Here is a 17515-nt window from a genome sequence, read left to right as displayed (position 1 = left end):
ACATGACAATCAAGCCACATCTTCACTGAAAAGTAAATATTTGTGTCTTAACTTTCCTTCTGTATTTTCACAATCTGCTATTCGTTTAGTTCTTTAACACTAATTTCCATTTCCTAGTAGATGTGATGATTCGAAGTTTGAATGCAGACATAATCATGTTAATACTTCCCAAATTCACATCAGTAATATGATTGAAACGAAAATATGCCAGGAGTGTCCAAAAACTAAGTTATGAAATCAAATAAGAAAATGCAAAGGAATTACAAAATGTAGCCCTATTGTTAATTGCAAAGAGAAAGGAAAAGTTTTTCTATGATCCAATGTAAAAAGTGACTCCGGAGGAATGCACCAAAAAGGAAGAAGAAATTAATCTCAAAAGTTGAAAAACTCCCGATTTTGCAAATGCAAGGCAAGAACTAAGATGTGGCTTGCACTTTTTCAATAACATCGTTGGAGTAGACAATTAGATGTTCTGCAAGGTTGGCCATGAACAGAGAAAAATCCCGAAAGAGAAACAAGAACTAAAGAACAAGTTGAGGAGATTTTCAGCAGAAAGGTGGGATGGTATGCACAGGAAATGATTCTCCTGTGATTTGAGGCATCGGAGCATTCGAAGAAAATGAATCTGATAGAGGCCCCTGAGGTCAAGCTCAATCAAGTTCTAAGCAATATTCTATTTAGTTCACTATTGAAAGCTATGCAGTTTACATCAGAAACCCTGAGGCCAATCTTTCCCCTCCCATTCTGCCCTTGTATAGTAATTTGAGCAATGAATACCACATTTTTCATGCATAAGGGAAGCCGGGAAGTTGCCAACCACTCTTTTTGCAGCGACTAGAGCTGAAAGCAGTCAGCTATTTCCATATCTTCAAAATGGTTAAGTGTTGAAGACGCTTGTAGGTCATTGTTCTTCAGCTCTTATGCTGCTCCAAGTGAGAGATTGTAAGGGTGCAACGTGCAAGACAGCAGCCAGTATCATGGAAGCGACTCTTCTTCATCGGTGCCACTAATCTTGGATTCTCAGCGAGAGGGGAAACTCTGGATATCCACCATCAAAAGGGTATGGTTGCAGTCTAGAGGCAACATCGAGCTAAAATGCTCTCAGCCACAGGATGCTCCCACATTTTTGAACATTAATGCGCGAGGAAGGATTGCATCTTTGCAAGCAGCAAATTGAACTCCTTGCAATACGTACTTCTGAAAAGAGGCACAAAATAATCATAGCCCCAATTCTGCAAAGAATTATCAAACATAACAATGATTTGCCTTTCAAATTTTTGTCCATTTCCTATGGAGAAAGTGGAAAGAGGAGGAGCAGGAAAGGCAACTGCAGGTGATCCCGCACTTGCTGTTCATGGAATGACCTCTTTTAAGTACCAGTTGTTTCAAGAACAGTGCTTGAATTACAGGAATGCATTCCAATTTATCAAAGGTCTACAAGAATATATGAAAATATTTACAATGAACGCAAAGTGCAACATACCTAGAATATCTCGGTGCATGGGGTAAATATGAAAATATTTGTAGCAGTGGAGCAGAGTATTAGAGATGGATTGTGCAGCAAATACAGAACTAAACAATTTATACCAAAGATAGAATGCTGTCAATGGTACTCCATGAGGAAAAGCATACAAGGGGAAGAGATAGCAGAAACCACTTCAAATTAGTTGTCTTTTCCTTTTCAGAAAATTTGATTCTTCAGTATGTATGCTTCCTTTATGTTTATTATTAAAACAAGTGACCTGAAGTTCTATGTTTTGGAACTCTCAATCAATTATTAGTATAAGAATTGTTGATAGTTAGTTTCAAAAAGTTACTCATATGATGTTTATACCCTCTTTGTGTAGAAGGATCTTGGAAAGTTGAAAATTTACACAGCAATCACACGAATGCAAGGTGTAGATAAGAATGAAATATAGTCATAACTGTCATCAACACAAATATCCATCACTGATTTTGGGCTCATTTTGTTTTTGCACCCCTTTCTACTCTCTCTCCGTATTAATTTTATGAACTCTTCATCTATTTACGATTAGACACAAATAAATATCTAGCAATGGTGCCTTTTACATGCCTAATGCTACCAAGTCAAAAGGGGTAAAATACCATTGCAACCAACAAAAAGCACACAAGTCTGGACTATATTCAGAAAGGGCCATGTCAAGTCTATAGGAAGAAACATTACCTTAATGCAAGGGATAATGAAAAACTGAGGAAGCCAAAAATATTTGAAGGAAACCAACATCTTACTAGAAGTGGAAGATGCAAAAGGAAACACTGCAATAGTTTAACATAGGAGTAGGAGTACAAGCTAATGGAAGTATTAACTTGGAAAAATGTCCGGATAGATATTCTGCATAGCATATTTATTCACAAAAAGAGTGAAGGACATACAGGAATTGATAACCTTAGTGGTATGCAACATTTTAATCTAAGAACAATCTTTATGACAGAGATAAAACCATAAAGAAAAGGATTTTTTTTGGTACCCCCAATACATCTTGCATTAACAAAGTACTCAAAAAAGGAAATATGCCTTCCAAGACGAATAAGCAAAGGATGACATTACTGAAACCCATGACAATTTGTGTTTGAGACAAAGAAGCTGTTAGGCTGTGCCATATCCCTTCAATTTATCATTTCCTCCATTCATTTCCACAATTTCTTCCTGTTTCAACTTTTTGGTCTTGTTTAACATGTCTTATGATATATAAAATTAAATGAATATTTTGAAGAAAGCTCGGTGAAAAGAGCAACAAAGAAGCAGATAACTGAACATAACTAATGCGACTTGAAGATTTTACTGAACTTCATATGATATGGAATACACAGGAAATTCAAATGACATAAAACATCCTGCTAAGTAGTAAGGTATCAATGACTGAAAACATATGACGGTGATAATATGGCTCTTACCAGGTATCCTCTCAGCTTAAGCTCAAAAGAAGCCAGCCAACTCTGGATATGAAACAACTGTTGACATCTATAGGACCCAAGATCAACTAACCAAGTTCTCCAAGAGTCAAGATATTGAAGCATCACTTTTCATCCAGTAATAAGACAACCTGATTAGATATTTTCACTTGAATAACTAAGCTTGATCTAGTTGATGCATCACAGGGTTTAAGAGGTTTACATGCCAGAAAGAAGTCCTTTTTCAATTCTGAAGACCAAGTTGATGCATCATAGGGTTTAAGATGTTTACATGCCAGAAAGAAGTCCTTTTTCAATTCTAAAGGACTTCAACTAAAATTCAAGGCCTTCAACTAAAATTCACTTCAAAGATTCCAATATTGCTAGGATGGACTTCAATAAAAGTAGGAAAAAGTTTGTGATCACCAAAAGTTCATCACCAAAGTTCTTTTTCTGATTACCAAGGGCTAAAATAAGTTTAATGTTTAGGATTCCCTAGAAACTATCATCAGAATGATTGATGATTAGTGTCAAAAGACAACACAAGGAGTAGATGAGGATGAAATCAAGAAACATAATTATGCATTCCTACTATTTCGAACCTTTCTTTCTTTTTCTCTTTTACCCCATCTTGCAATCTGAAAATCAATTTACTCAACTCTTTCACCTATTTAGAATTAAAAAAAAAAATCTCTAGCTAGCACTGGTGCCTTTTGATAGTTAGCATCCCCATTCAACATAAAGCACCCAAGTCTAGACTATATTTAGAAGGGCCGTGACAATTCTAGATCTGAAAGCCAAGACTTACGCAAGGAATAATGAGAACATGATGTTAAGCCCCGAAAAACATACTTGCATGATAGATTTCCGCTTGTGATGTTTAGGTTGATGGTTTCCAGAGTGGTCTATTTGCTACATGGAAAACCGAGAAAGCTAAAAGATATGTGGAGGTTACCAGCATCTTAGCAACAAAAATTTTTCAATTAATCAGTAAACCTCAAATTATAAATAAAAGATGCAAAAGAAATTGCCACAATAGTTAAAAATGCGTAATAGGATGGAAGCATTTAAATTCAAGAAATCTTAGGAAAGATGTCTTGCAGTAGCATGAAAATACAGAAGAGATTAAGGAAATTCAAGAATTAACAAAAAAAAAGAAAAGAAAAGTGAAGGTACAATGATCTCATCAGGAACAAATACTCATATAGACTGGGTGTGTAACAGTTCCCCTAATTAGAGTTGACTAATACTTGCAATATATTTGCCTTACATCGTACTTAGTAGTGTTCAAACATTTTTAAAAGTTCCCATGACTGTGGCATAGAGAAAGCATAGATCTTGATGTCAAGGAAGCATATTGATATGCCAACAAACTACAATATACAGAAAAAATGAAGAAAAAAAAATTTAAACTAAAAGTGCACAACTGATCACAGAAAAAGTTGATTGTTGACATCCTTGAAATATGAGCTACCTTGTGCCAATCTTCTTCTTTTCTGTACTCCAAATGTATTGTCAGCAATTAGTAGTTCTTGATTTCTAGCATAAAAAGGGAGGTCACCAGCCCCAATTCTTCAATGGCTGAAGATGAGAGCAATGATGGTCCTTAGAATACTAAGAAAGGTGCATCACCTGGACTGGGAGAGAGCAATCCATGTCATGGCAGATACATCAAATTTTGACAAGATTAGAGCACTTTATGACTGCTCCTTATAAGAAGCAAATTGTGTTTTATAGTTTAAAGCAGAATTAAAAGGATTATAAAACAAGCACATTAACAAGTCAAGCAAAATAAGCTTATAGCTTCAAACAAAAAATTATTGAATGCATCAAAGAAAGCATAGAATGCACTTGGCAAGTTTAAGAACAGTCTGACTATTGGAAATACCTTATAGAACATTGAAGGTTTTCTTTAACGAGGAAAGCATTTGTCTGCTTGAGTTGGTGGCCTTACTTGATTGGAATCTACAGCACAGAAATGAACCAAAAGCATGGACTCTTATTTATTTATTTTTTTTAAAAAAAGTTGAAAAGAAATACAAATGGTGAAATCTGTAGCTAGAAAGTAATATATAATGAGATTGTTGCATCAGTAAAGACCACTACCTCAACTGTCCTTTCAGCACATCCTAGTTATTCACAACAGGCAATTCGCACTGAAATCATAACAAAAGATGCATTAACTAGTTGTGATTTTGCCTTTCGAGGCCTTAGAGTATTATGAGAGAGCCAAAAACATGAAGAAAAGAAAAAATTGAAAAACAAAGAAGTACCTTTAATTATATGAATAGATGATGATGAGGATCTTGTAACTGTGGGAGCCCTCAGGAGTAACCGGCGTCATCATCAAGGAACTAGGTCACCATCGACTAGCAGGCAGGGGATGTGGGCAACCTTGGGCCAGTCTTGTCCTTTCTCCCATTCTAACCTTGGCTTCAGCAGTGGGCAGCGCCAGATATATAGTTCGGTGAGGGAGGCGGGCAGTCCCTCTTCCGGTAGGGACTGGAGTCGAGGGCAATCAGTGAAGCGTAGAGTTTGAAGAGAGGTGAGGTGTCGAAGAGCTGAATAGTTTAGCACTTTTAGATTCTCAAGGGAGGACAAGGAGAGAGATTGAAGCGTGCAAGGCAACAGCCAGTCCTCCTCTGGAAACGACTCTACTTCATCACAGGGACTCTCAATGCTCAAACCCGTGAGAAAGGGAAGTTTCTCCAAACCCCACTCTGTCCTGCGACTCATGAGCTTCTTGCAATTTTCGATTTGAAGAAATTGTAGGGTGGAGGGCAAACCCCCTTCCGGGAAGCACTCAATTTCTGGACAATTTCTTAGACACAGAGATCGAAGAGATGGAAGGAGGGATTCCATCCGTTGCGGCAGCGACGTGAGCTTCTTGCAATGGTAGATACCAAGCGACGTTAGACTGGAGGCTGGAAAAGACAATATTAGATCATCGCAGCCCGAGAAGTACAAGGATTGAAGTGACGTCATCACACTACTAGTACTAGTAGTAGTAGTAGTAGTAGTTGTCATGCCACTCTGATTCCCAATCCCAAGTGCAGGTGCAGTAGGAACTGAGAGCATCTCAACACTCCTGCAGTTAAAAATTTGAACATATCTTAGCATGGGAAACGAGGCAAGCCACTCGACTTTGACTTTGACAGAGTCACAATTTAGTAATGTCAAGTCCTCCAAGGCCCCACCACCCTCCCCGCTTGAACTCTCCAATTCCAAATTGCAGCGTCCGTCGTACTGAAGTGATTTAAGTGAGGCAGGTGGTCTACTCACGTGCGAGGGTGAGAGAGACCCACAATCACGAATCGTCAGTTCCTTAAGTCGGGATAATTGGTTGGACTGTAGGTGCAACTCTTCCAAATTTTTTAGCGCTGAAATATTCAATTCCTCAAGCCTGGATAATTGGTTGAACTGTAGGGGCAACTCTTTCAAATTTTCTAGCTCTGAAATCTTCAATTGACGAAGAGATGAAAAATTTTGTTGATTCTCTCCATTCAGGATGCTCAATTGACCATTGGGACGCACAAGATTGCCGCAGCCAGATATCTTAAGGCTTTGCAGCGATGCAAGTTGTCGGGGAAGTTCTCCAATCAGTTTGGGACAACCAATTATACTGAGTTCTTCAAGTCTATTGAAGACTTCACCTTCTGGTACGTGCCATCTCTCCCACTCAGGCAGCTTCTCGATTCTCAACTTTTTCAGAGATGGGAATGGTTTGGTTGCACTGACATCTCCATAAAAATCTTGTGTCAAGTCTGATATACAACTCATTCCAACAATTTCAAGTGATTGCAAGAACCTTAGCTGCCCAAGTGCAGGCAAGGAAAGACAATATTTGCAATTAGATAGACTCAAAGATTTCAAACGGCAAAGTGAAGGGTTGCCTATCCAATCTGGAAATGTTCTCCCACCATATCCTATGATCTTAAGATGCTTTATCCTTGGATGCGGTCGCAATTTATCAAGCACATCTCTCATAGCTTGTGAATCATTGATAGCACCGTTCCACTCCAAAGATAACTCGTCAAGGTGTTCCTTACCTTCCATCTTGGCCATGGATGCATCCCTGCCACTAGAAACATTTCCAGCCCCGAAAGGATTAGCTTACCACGTAGCATAGAAAGCTTGCCCAACTCCTCAATCATTGAACCGCTGTCCTTGCCTATGACAAAAGCAGTCAAGACTTGAAGGTTTATCAGTCTACCCATTTGTGGTGGCATTTTCTTCAACGGAGTTCCGCTAATATCCAGGCAACACAAGTTAATTAACTTTCCCAAATTTGCTGGCAACTCTTTAAGTCCTCTACAGTGTGACAACAACAAAGTTTGTAGATTATAGAAACTACATATCCACTCTGGTAGCTCCTTTATTCCTGTTTCAGAGAGATTCAGAAATCGAAGTTGTTTGAAGCCACTATAAGAGTTTGGTAACTTCACAATATTCTGATAACAGGACAACGATAGAAACCTTAAAGACATGAATTGGGGCAAGGTATCCTCTAAGAATCTGTTGCTTAGACGATTCAAAGGAGGACCCGTTCTCAATGGTAAGAATGTTCTTATATTCTTAGTCTCCCTCAAGAGATTAAGCTTATGAAATGTGTCAATCCAACTAGGATGGTATGAAAAATGTCTTGCACCAGATATTGTAGCATTGCCTTCCTGATGATCTTCCAACCTAAGGCAATATTTCCCAAAAACAAACCAAGCCAAATCGTTCACAAGGTCATGCATGGAGAAAGTATGGTCAGATAACTGATGAAATAGTGACCTCATTCTCAGTTCATGAAAGCACTTTTCACCCTCATTCTTAATTCTTTTATTTTCTCCAGGATACCCTAAAAGATCATTAGCTTGCCATAACTGAATAATTTCCTCTTTTCTAATCAGGTAATCTTTGGGGAACACAGCACAAAAAGCAAAGCACCTTTTAAGATGGGAAGGAAGATGAATGTAGCTTAATCTCAATGCTGGCAGGGGGCCATTTGGATTATCCATTTGAGTCCACTCTTCACTTACTAAAATTTCTTTCCATTCTTCGGGGGTAGTTTTGGAACGCAAAACACCTGCAACTGTTTTCACAGCCAAAGGCAACCCTCGACATTTCGTCACAATTTTGTTTCCTATTTCTTCAAGTTCTGCATTTTCATTGCCATCTCTATTTTCAAATGCATGCTTCTTAAATAAAGACCGGCAATCTTCCTCTAGCATGGGATCCAAATGATGAATTGACCTTTCTTCGGCCATCATCCTTGCAACTTGCTGATTCCGTGTTGTAACAATGATCTTACTTCCACGTGATCCACCTTTGAAAGGGGTCCTTAAATTGTCCCAGTCATTGTAGTTATCATTCCAAACATCATCCAGAACAAGAAGGAACTTTTTCTCAGTTAGGCCACCTCGTAGCTTCACTTGAAGGGAGAGCAAGTTATCACTCTCACCAAAAGAAATACCGAGCTGCCTTAGGATTTCTTTTGTTATCCTAGTAGGATCATATTCTTCTGATATGCAGACCAATGCCCTGGTAGGAAAACTCACTTCCACCCCCAAATCTTCGTAAACCATTTGGGCCAAGGTGGTCTTGCCAAGCCCACCCATTCCAACTATTGGAACCACGGTGATATTGTCTCCATTTGCATCCTCAGACAGCAACTTTTGAATTATGCTCTTTTTATCAGCACCTCTCCCAAAAATAGTAGTCTCATCAATCAAAGCTGTATCAAATTTTTGATGCGACTCTATTCTGGAATGACCCAAGGGAATAATTTGTTGCAAATGCAAGTCAGTACTTTGTTGCCTACGTCTCTCTAGGCTCGCCACTATCGTTTCAATCTCAGGCATAATCCTCTTAAGGAATTTATTACCTGAAGATCTACAAGGCAGAATCCTTTCAAGGCATAATCTTCTTAAGGCACTTCTCCAATTGCTGGTTGACCTTTGGTACTCACTTTCTACCTTAATTCGCAGAGCTTCAGTGTTGATTTTGTCCAGTAAATCCTCTGCTTGATAAAATGTATCATGAAGCTCTTCAAGCCATTTCTTGACAGATGGGTTCCGTATTTCCTTGTTCTCTGCATCATCAAGCACGGCTTCAATAGTGAGGAACTCACTCTTGAGCTTTTGGAGGAGATCATCATCGGCCTTCCGATTACGAAACAAATTCAGGAATTCGGGCCTAGCCATCCTATCAAATAGCACTTGAAGGAAAGCAGAGAGGAGTGAGCCTCCCACTAAGGCAGCGGCCATATCTCCAGGTGAAGATAAAATGAAAGAAACTTGCACAATGAAAACAACGAGAGACAAAGACCTGCAATAAATGAGAATAGTCAATTTTGTCTGGGAAAGTCAAGCTCAAAGAAAGAACATGAACACCAGTTCATTAGGTGTGGCTTTAGTTTAATTATAATGAATTAGTAAAAAAAAGAAGTGGCAGCATAGTTGTCAACTTGTCATACACTAACCTGGGTTTTAAGTTGCCAAAAGTTTTCCAACATGGGGATTTTGACTTTTGACAAAACATTTTTTTGGCCAATTAATACATACGCATAGGTTAGCATTTTGAGTCTCTATTTAAATGAAAATGAACTTTCAGGCGCAAAAAAAAAAAAAAATCAGGGAACTTTTTTTTTTTGTGCCTTTGACACATTCTTTTCGTATATTTTTATATTTTCTTTATTGATATTGATTTTTTATGAATTTTAAACTCAGTATAAAACTTGTTAAATGGCCTTGTCGGGAATTCAAGTCTAGCCATCCTATCAAATAGCACTTGAAGGAAAGCGGAGAGGAATGAGCCTCCCACTAAGGCAGCAGCCATATATCCAGGCAGAGGTAAAAGTGAAAGCGACTTGCACAAGGAAACCAACGAGAGAGAGCGAGAGAGAGAGAGACCTGCAATAATTTTGTTTTGGAAAAGCCAAAGTTGCACACTAATCTGGGTTTTAACTTTTAACCTGCCAAAGTTGTCCAACATGCGAATATTGACTTTTGACTTTTTGGATGAATTACCTTTTACCCCTGTAATTTGGTATTTTATCACATAACCCCCCATATAATTTAAATACCTATATATAACCCCCTCTGAATTGGGCTAAAGTGTCACCGTTAATTTCTCCGTTAAAGTTAATTTCTCCATTAAAACTAGCGAATGATTAATAGTAAAAAGTTTAAGTTAAACTAATAAATTGATAATTTACCCTTTTCTTATTTCTTTTTTTTCCTCCAAACATAAAAAAGAAGAAATTGAAATAAAAATAGATAAATAAGAACTAGAAAATACGATTAAGGATTTGGTTTAAAAATCTATAATGATATTTGTAGTAAAAAAAGATTTGATATTTTTTGTTTCTTATATATTTGTTTTAAATTTCCCTTCCTTCTTTTTTTTGTTTCTTATTTATGTTTTTGTTCCCTTGCATCTCTTTTGTATTTGGAGAAAATTAAGAATTTGTAAGTCAAAGTATAGGTTTTCAAAATCATCTCTTTTCTTTCCAAAAAAAGAGATAGAAAAGGAAAAAAAAAAAGGAAAAAGCAGTGGAAGGGTGAATTTGTCAATTTATTAGTTTGACTTTAAATTTTTACTATTCACTATTAATTTTAATGAAAAAACTAACTGTGACACTTTAACTCAAAGCATGAGGAGGCGATATATATGTTTTTAAATCATGGGGGTTATGTAGTGAAACACTAAATCACGAAAAGTACAAGTAATTTACCCGTTTTTGGTAATTAATACATAGGCATAGGATAGCATTTTGAGTCCCTATTCAAACGGAATTCAACTTTCATAAAGGGGAAAAAAGAGAGAAGGAGAATGGAAAAAAAAGGAATAAAGATTATTTAAACGTTTAAAAAATGAGAGCAGTCAGCATATAACATTTGAAACAACAGGATGGAAATTGGTAAAAAAAAAAAATGTAAGAACCGCACTATTAAATATATTGTATAAATCCCTTAAAATCATGTATCAACAGCGAAAAAACAAGTTTCTGATGGGAATCAGAATTCAATTCATTCCAAGAATTAAGAGTTTGAAAACCAAAATTCGAAATTGATACGGATTTGAGTTACGCCAATTTCACCTCCAATTTATCTAATTTACAATATTGAAACGTTAAAGATGATTAAAGGATAATCGGGAATTGGCTGAGTGTTAGCTTAGTAGTGTATTAGTTGAATATTAGTTTTTGATTTAATTGAGGTTTCCTCTTGTAACACTTAATCGACGATCATAATAAAATTCCATCTTTTGCTGAAAGAAAAAGGAAAAAAAAAAAAAAAAAGATGATCGTAATGACCGTATGTGACGAGGTTTAACAGAATTCAATAGAATCTGCAAAATTTGATAAAGAAAAGAAAAATGAAGCTTACGGTCAAACGGTATCGGGCTTGGTACTTATCGTCGTCAGTCCAGCACTGGATGAAGCTTCTCTCCCTCTCTACTCCTTTTGTGGTGATATCGAAGAATGATGCTAGGAACTAGGAGGGCTTGGTGTAAAACCTGTGATCAAGGTTCGTTGTTGTTCCACAGAATATACAGAAAATTTATGAGCAAAGAAATTAGAATGTAGTCTGAAATTAAATAATGGGCGAGGGAGCAAATGTGTGGCTAACAACTGCCCTGCACCGTTTTGATGGTGGGAATATGCGATCATTGACTGTGGAGAAAAATTTGTCCTTTGATGTGATTAATCTACAACACTACTACGAAAGTAGAAATTGATTCTTATATGACAGTTGTGACTCTTATTCAAAATGCTCACATCTGTTACATTATTATGATAAGTTTCCCTCAATTACTCAAGGAATGCAAGTGAAGATCAATCATGCTTATGCGGCAGCGATTTTTTATTTAATCTTTTAAACATAGATTTATCTATTTACACTGATAGTGTATAAAATTATAGTTTAAATGTAAGTTGGAATTAGTTAGAAAGCAAACAAAGAGTATATTTTCTCCTTTAATTCTTTCTTTAGATTCTATTTTGCAAGAATTTCTTGTTTTACACAAATAATTCTACTGATTAGTTTTACATCAAATTAGATATGTTGATGCTTATTGTTTGTCAATATATTTGCTGCAAAGAGGGTTACCAGTGCATTTCGCCGTTGAAAAGAAAAGTTAAAATGAAGCAAGCAACTTGATAGAAAGACAGACTTGGTGGACGAATTTTACAAACCAACAAAAGCAAAACAGAAACAAAAAAGAAGAAAAAGAAAAGTAACGGTAGTTGGTGATGCAATAGCCGACATTGATTCAATTTGGTGCTGATAAAAAAAAAAAAAAAAGACTGACAAGTGACAAAAAATTGTCCTGTGAGGTGATTACTCAAAAGTGTACTATCTCAAGAAAAGGGAAAGAAATTTGCAAAATTTTGGCCGAAAGTAAAATAAAGGTTGTAAAACATGTTATTCTGGTTTCATGACCGGATGTGCATTCCGAAAAACTCCTTGCACGCTTTTATTATGTATTTTTATCAAATTATACACGTTTGATATGTATTTTATCAAATTATACAGGTTTGACCTAAAAGTTTCTGAAAGTGTTTAAAATGTTGAAAAGAATGTGAAAATATCATAAACCTTTGGCTTTGTGAGACTCTCCATTTGCATGAGCATTCGTGTGAAGGCAGCCAAAGACTAAAAATTCTACTTTTGACTCTGGGGAGTCTTTGTTTTTAAACTCGGACCAGACTGGCTGGTCCGATTGAACCGATAACTGGCCAATTATCCGGTCCGAGTTAACCTTAAGTTAAAAATTCAGTCAAATCAGTTCAAAAATCGACTTTGACCAAATTTGACCCGATTTGACTGGAAAAATAAGAATCGGGTCTTTTTTTTTTTTTTTTACATTTTTTGAAAGATCAAAATATTTTTAATGTTATGTTTTGCCCCCAAGTTGTTAAAATTTATTAATATGCCTCAAATATTTCAAACTTGATAAATATTGTCTTAAAGTTTGGTGTTATTTTTCAATTAAATCCATAATTTTAATTCTAAACTTATTAATGCTCATTAAATAATATAAATTGCTACTTGATTGTTCTAATTTCTTTCTATTTGCTTGTTAAATATATTTGAAACATGAAATATATATGAATATACCTCTATTAATATTAAAATGTTATTAGGCATTTTACATATAATATTTTAATTTTTATTTATGAGGTCATCCGGTTCAACCCCGATCGAACCCGATTGAACCCATTGACCCCTGAGTTCGACCGAATCGATACCCGATCTGGTTCTGAAAACATAGCGGGGAGTTTCATTGTACCTGATCAGGAAGTCTTGGTCGGTCAGGTTAGGATAAGAATCCAAGACCTGTAATTTGGGGTCAATTTGAAAGTTTCTATATTTTTTGTAGGGCCAAGTTTTACATTTTTCTTAAAGATTTTTTTAACCCTCCATTTCATATCCACTTGATCAATTACCATCCATTCGACTTGACATTAGAAAGATTTAAAAGTCATCCCCTAACCCCATGAAAATCTTTTAGAATTTCAAGGACAAATAACATAAATTTTTAGACTTGGAATTCTTATTTTAAATTATTGAAAACAGACCCTCTAAAATAATATTATAATAGCAAAAACCCAAATTTAAAATTTTTTCCATACCTTAAAAGTAGTGTGTATAATATTGGTGGTTGATTTTTCTCAAGAAACTTTACTCCCTTTTCAATATATTTTCTGAAAATTTGTATGTTTTGCAATTATAGATGGTTTTTTTTTTATGTAGCTCGGTTTAACTATAGGATCCTTTTTTGTAAGGGATAGAATAGGTATATCAACCAAAAATTGATTATAAAAAATTGTTTTCAGCTACAACAAGTTGCAAAACAAGTGCGTGTGCCTCCAAACACGTTAATTTTGACGATTTTCATTGATTTTTCAGTTTAGTTCGAACCAAGAGATGTTGGATTATATGTTTCGAAACCACTGGGATTTTTCTGCATGTTCGCTTAACCACAAGTGCCTTTTTTATTTTTTGTCCTTAGTTCAATATTAGTTCTTGATTTAATTGAGGTTTTCCCCTTGTAAAACTTTATCAATGATCGTAATAAATTTCCTTCTTTTGCTAAAAATAGTGGTTGTAATTAGCCTTTTTGACGAATTTTAACAGAAATCAATAGAATTTGCAAATTTTGGTAATGAAAAAGGGATTGAAGAAAAATGAAGCTTACGGTCAAATGATATCGGGCTTAGTACTTAGTAGTCAGTCCAGTACTGGATGAAGCTTCACTGCCTGTCGACTCCTTTTGATGTAGACTCTGTGCTCAAAGTTCGTTGTTGTCGCACAGAATATACAGAAATTCTACGAGTAAAGAAATTAGAATGTAATCTGAAAGAAGACAATGGAAACTGAGCAATACATGGACCAGAGAGCAAATGTGTGGCAAAACACTGCACTGAGCCCTTCTGATGGTGGGAATATATGAATTGACCAGGGAGAAAAAGGTTGTCCTTCTTAATGTGATTTAAATATAACACTCCGAAAGTAGAAATTGATTCTTATGTGACAGTAGCTCTTATTCAGAATGCGCCATCTATTATATTATTATGATAAGCTTCCCTCAATTAATTATTTAAGGAATGCAAGTGAAGATCAATCATGCTTATGCGGCAGCAATTTTGTTTTAAATCTTTTAAATATAGATTTATCTATTACACTATCAGCGTATAAAATTATAATTTAAATTTAAGTTGGAATTAGTTAGCAAGCAAACGAGAAGTATATTTTCTTTTTTAATTCTTTCTTTAGATCCTATTTAGAAAGAATTTTTTGTTTTACACAAAACCCGCCCATAATTCTACTGGTTAGTTTTATATGTTCATGCTCATTGTTTGTCAATATATTTGCTGCAAAGAGGTCTGCCAGCAGTAGGCCAATATGGATATATTGTCGGGACACAACCATCCCTTAGATCAGGATTGAGTGGTGGAAAAAGAATTTGCATGATGTCTCCAATTATTGAATTAGCTGAATTGTCAAATGCACACTGTGAATGACTTTTATGAGGCAGGAAAGAATTATTGGACATAGAAAGTGTGGTAAATGAGCATTCCTGACAAAGATTATTCAATGTGTAGTGCATTTCACCATTGAAAAGAAAAGCTGAAATGAAGCAAGCAACTTGATAGAAAAGCGGACGGGTTTTTCAAACCAACAAAAGCAAAACAAAAACAAATGGTAGTATAGGTGAGGAAGTTAATTGACAATTTTTTTTTTCAGAGGCGGTAACTATTGTATAACATAATCTATACTATATTAGGGAAAAAGGGTAGATCAAAAGAGGTTCAGGGATACTTTGGAGGGGACTGAATCATCATCGGATCAGACGGATACACTACGTATTAATTTCAATTTTTTTTAAATAAAATTACTTTTAATGTGATAATTGGTAGGAGTGCCCCGTTTGGATTGCGATTTTTCTCAGAAAAATTGTTACGTTTTCCGTGAACATATTTTTCTATCACATTTTTATCTCACATATATCAAATCGCTACAATAATTTTTTATAAAAAAATTCAAAAAACAAGGCTTAATGCTTTAATGCTTTAATGAACCTTTGCATCCCACCCACCAAATCCACCAAACTTTAATGCTCCGGTGGTGCCGCCAGCCCGAAGGCCTGTGGTTAACGAAGTTAATCGACATTGATTCCCTGGTGATCAAGAAAAGGACACGACAGACTGGCAAGGGACAAGAAATTGTCCTGTGAGGTGATTTCTCGAAAGTGACAGCGGGACCTATGGTACTATTTCAAGAAAAGGGCAAGAAAGTTGCATTATTTTTGGCCGAAAGTAAAATAAAGATTGTACAACATGTTATTCTGACCAGTGATCCGGAAATGGAAGGCCTTTATAGTTTTAGAGCTCAAATCAATCTCCATATAAATTCAAAATTATCCTCTTTCTAAAAATCGTATGGGCATGGGATCAAGAGTTTGAAAATTAAACTCATTTCATCAATTTCAATTCCAATTGATCCAAAACTTACACTAATAAGCGCGTTAACGTAACCATAGCATGACCTAAAGAGGGAAAGGGTGGGGGAGGAGATTCCTAGTAATAAGGCCCTATTTGTTCTACGAATTTAGCAAGGAAAAGGAAATGAAAGGAAAGAAAAGTAAATTCCTCTGGAAATGTTAAATCCCTCGTCTTGTCTGGTTATGAATGAATGTAGTCAGGAAAATGATCTCTACAAAAAAAAAAAAAATTCTGTTTGATTTGTGGATTTTGAAAACGAAATCCTTTGCTTTTCTTTTTTCCTTTTTATGAAAGTTAACTAATAAGAAGATGAATTTTGAAAAGGAAATCGAAACGAAAATCTCCTCTTTTTTTTCTGAAAATTGAAAACTTAATAGACAATCAACTAAAATAAGTTGGCAAAATATTTTAATTTTGCTGCCAAACTTTCGAACTAAAATTGCTTAGATCACCTCATTCTCAACCTCAAACCTTCACTTGCAAACTTGAATGGAAACTGGAAACTAATTGTAGACTCTATAAAAGAATATTAATAATAATAACAAGCAATAATAATATTTTGCAAAGAGCATACGACACAAATTTAACAAAATGCCAAGAAATCGCAAAAATTGAAAGTTAAAAACGCAATGAAGGCGAATCAAAATGAAACTTACGGTAGCAGACAAAACAAGTTTGCTTCAAATGATTTCGGGCTCTCTATATCTTCTGCCTCTTTGGTGAATTGGTGGGCTCTGTATCCCTTCTGCTCCTTTGGTGAATTGTAGAGTGTATCTCTTCTTTCAGTACGTCCAGAGGTTGATGATGAAGCTTCTCTATCTATTGTGCTACTTGGGTGAATTGGTGGTAATGAAGAATGGTGCAGTGAAATGAGAAACGGTGACGAGTGAAGTTGGAGAAAAGGTTTGGAAATAAGAAGATGTTTACCAAGTCATCGGAAAACAATATGAAACTGGAATGTAGTCTGCTGAAATGATGAGAACATAATGGAGTAATTGCGTGAGTGATAACACAATGGACCAGCGACAAGAAATTGTCCTTCGATGTGAATAATCCAAAAGAGTATGGGACCTATAGCAATTATGTTTATTATTATTTGGTGCAAGAAAGAAAGTGGAAGTTTCTACCCGCTTTAGCAAGGGAAAATGCATTCAAATAATTCTAAATTAATGATTGCATAGCAATTAACTACAGTCCAAATCCCATAAACAGGTTCCTTTCCGATCTTTGTAATATTGAAATAACATTTAATATGGCTTAAAATAGAATTAGAATTGGTTTTATTTCCTACCCTACTGTTTTTAGCTTCAAGTTTTGTATAGAGGGGAAACATATTACTTTGCTATATATTAATTTGAGACGTTTACTAAAGCATGGAGATGTAGCGAAACTTACCGAATTACTGACCAATTAATTAAGAAATACTTTTCATTCTTTTTTCTTAAAAGAAAAGCCACAGGGGGTTTCCAAGAATAATTTGAAGAATTAATATGTAATTTACACGATTTGAAAGCCAGTTCAAAGGACAAAAGTGAACAGAGGAATTTTGGAGGCAATAACCTTACGAAAAACGAGAGGGCGAATGCGGTCTCAAAGAGGACG

The 17515-nt window shown here is 35.7% G+C and overlaps 2 protein-coding genes across 8 annotated transcripts; both read right to left on the bottom strand.

The window, feature by feature from the left end:
• Positions 1 to 394: 394 nt before the first annotated feature.
• LOC113732412 (putative disease resistance RPP13-like protein 1) lies at positions 395 to 16927 on the bottom strand. Of its 7 annotated transcripts, none has more exons than XM_072080389.1 (8): positions 16570 to 16926; positions 14107 to 14237; positions 11292 to 11421; positions 5187 to 9228; positions 5020 to 5069; positions 4802 to 4878; positions 2917 to 4550; positions 395 to 1197 (listed from the first exon to the last, which is right to left on the bottom strand). In XM_072080389.1, exon 4 carries the CDS (start codon positions 9165 to 9167, stop codon positions 6897 to 6899), a length of 2271 nt encoding a protein of 756 aa, XP_071936490.1. In that variant the 5' UTR covers positions 9168 to 9228; positions 11292 to 11421; positions 14107 to 14237; positions 16570 to 16926; the 3' UTR covers positions 395 to 1197; positions 2917 to 4550; positions 4802 to 4878; positions 5020 to 5069; positions 5187 to 6896. The 7 variants fall into 7 exon arrangements, with proteins under 7 accessions (XP_071936490.1, XP_027113945.1, XP_027113952.1 ...); XM_027258144.2 differs by having other exon boundaries at positions 395 to 3065; positions 4388 to 4550; XM_027258151.2 differs by having other exon boundaries at positions 4388 to 4550.
• Positions 5260 to 6693, bottom strand: LOC113728974 (putative disease resistance protein At3g14460). The gene has a single exon (XM_027253313.1). It carries the CDS (start codon positions 6691 to 6693, stop codon positions 5260 to 5262), a length of 1434 nt encoding a protein of 477 aa, XP_027109114.1.
• Positions 16928 to 17515: the final 588 nt, after the last annotated feature.

The sequence above is a fragment of the Coffea arabica genome, chromosome 2e (assembly GCF_036785885.1).
Source record: "Coffea arabica cultivar ET-39 chromosome 2e, Coffea Arabica ET-39 HiFi, whole genome shotgun sequence".
NCBI lineage: Eukaryota > Viridiplantae > Streptophyta > Magnoliopsida > Gentianales > Rubiaceae > Coffea > Coffea arabica.
Note: the sequence above shows the minus strand (reverse complement) of the source record. Positions and strands in the feature narration are given on the sequence as shown.

Bases quoted from the DNA above. Each gene is read 5' to 3' on its own strand.
- LOC113728974 (XM_027253313.1), bottom strand. From the start codon at position 6,693: ATGAGTTGTATATCAGACTTGACACAAGATTTTTATGGAGATGTCAGT.
- LOC113732412 (XM_072080388.1), bottom strand. From the start codon at position 9,167: ATGGCCGCTGCCTTAGTGGGAGGCTCACTCCTCTCTGCTTTCCTTCAA.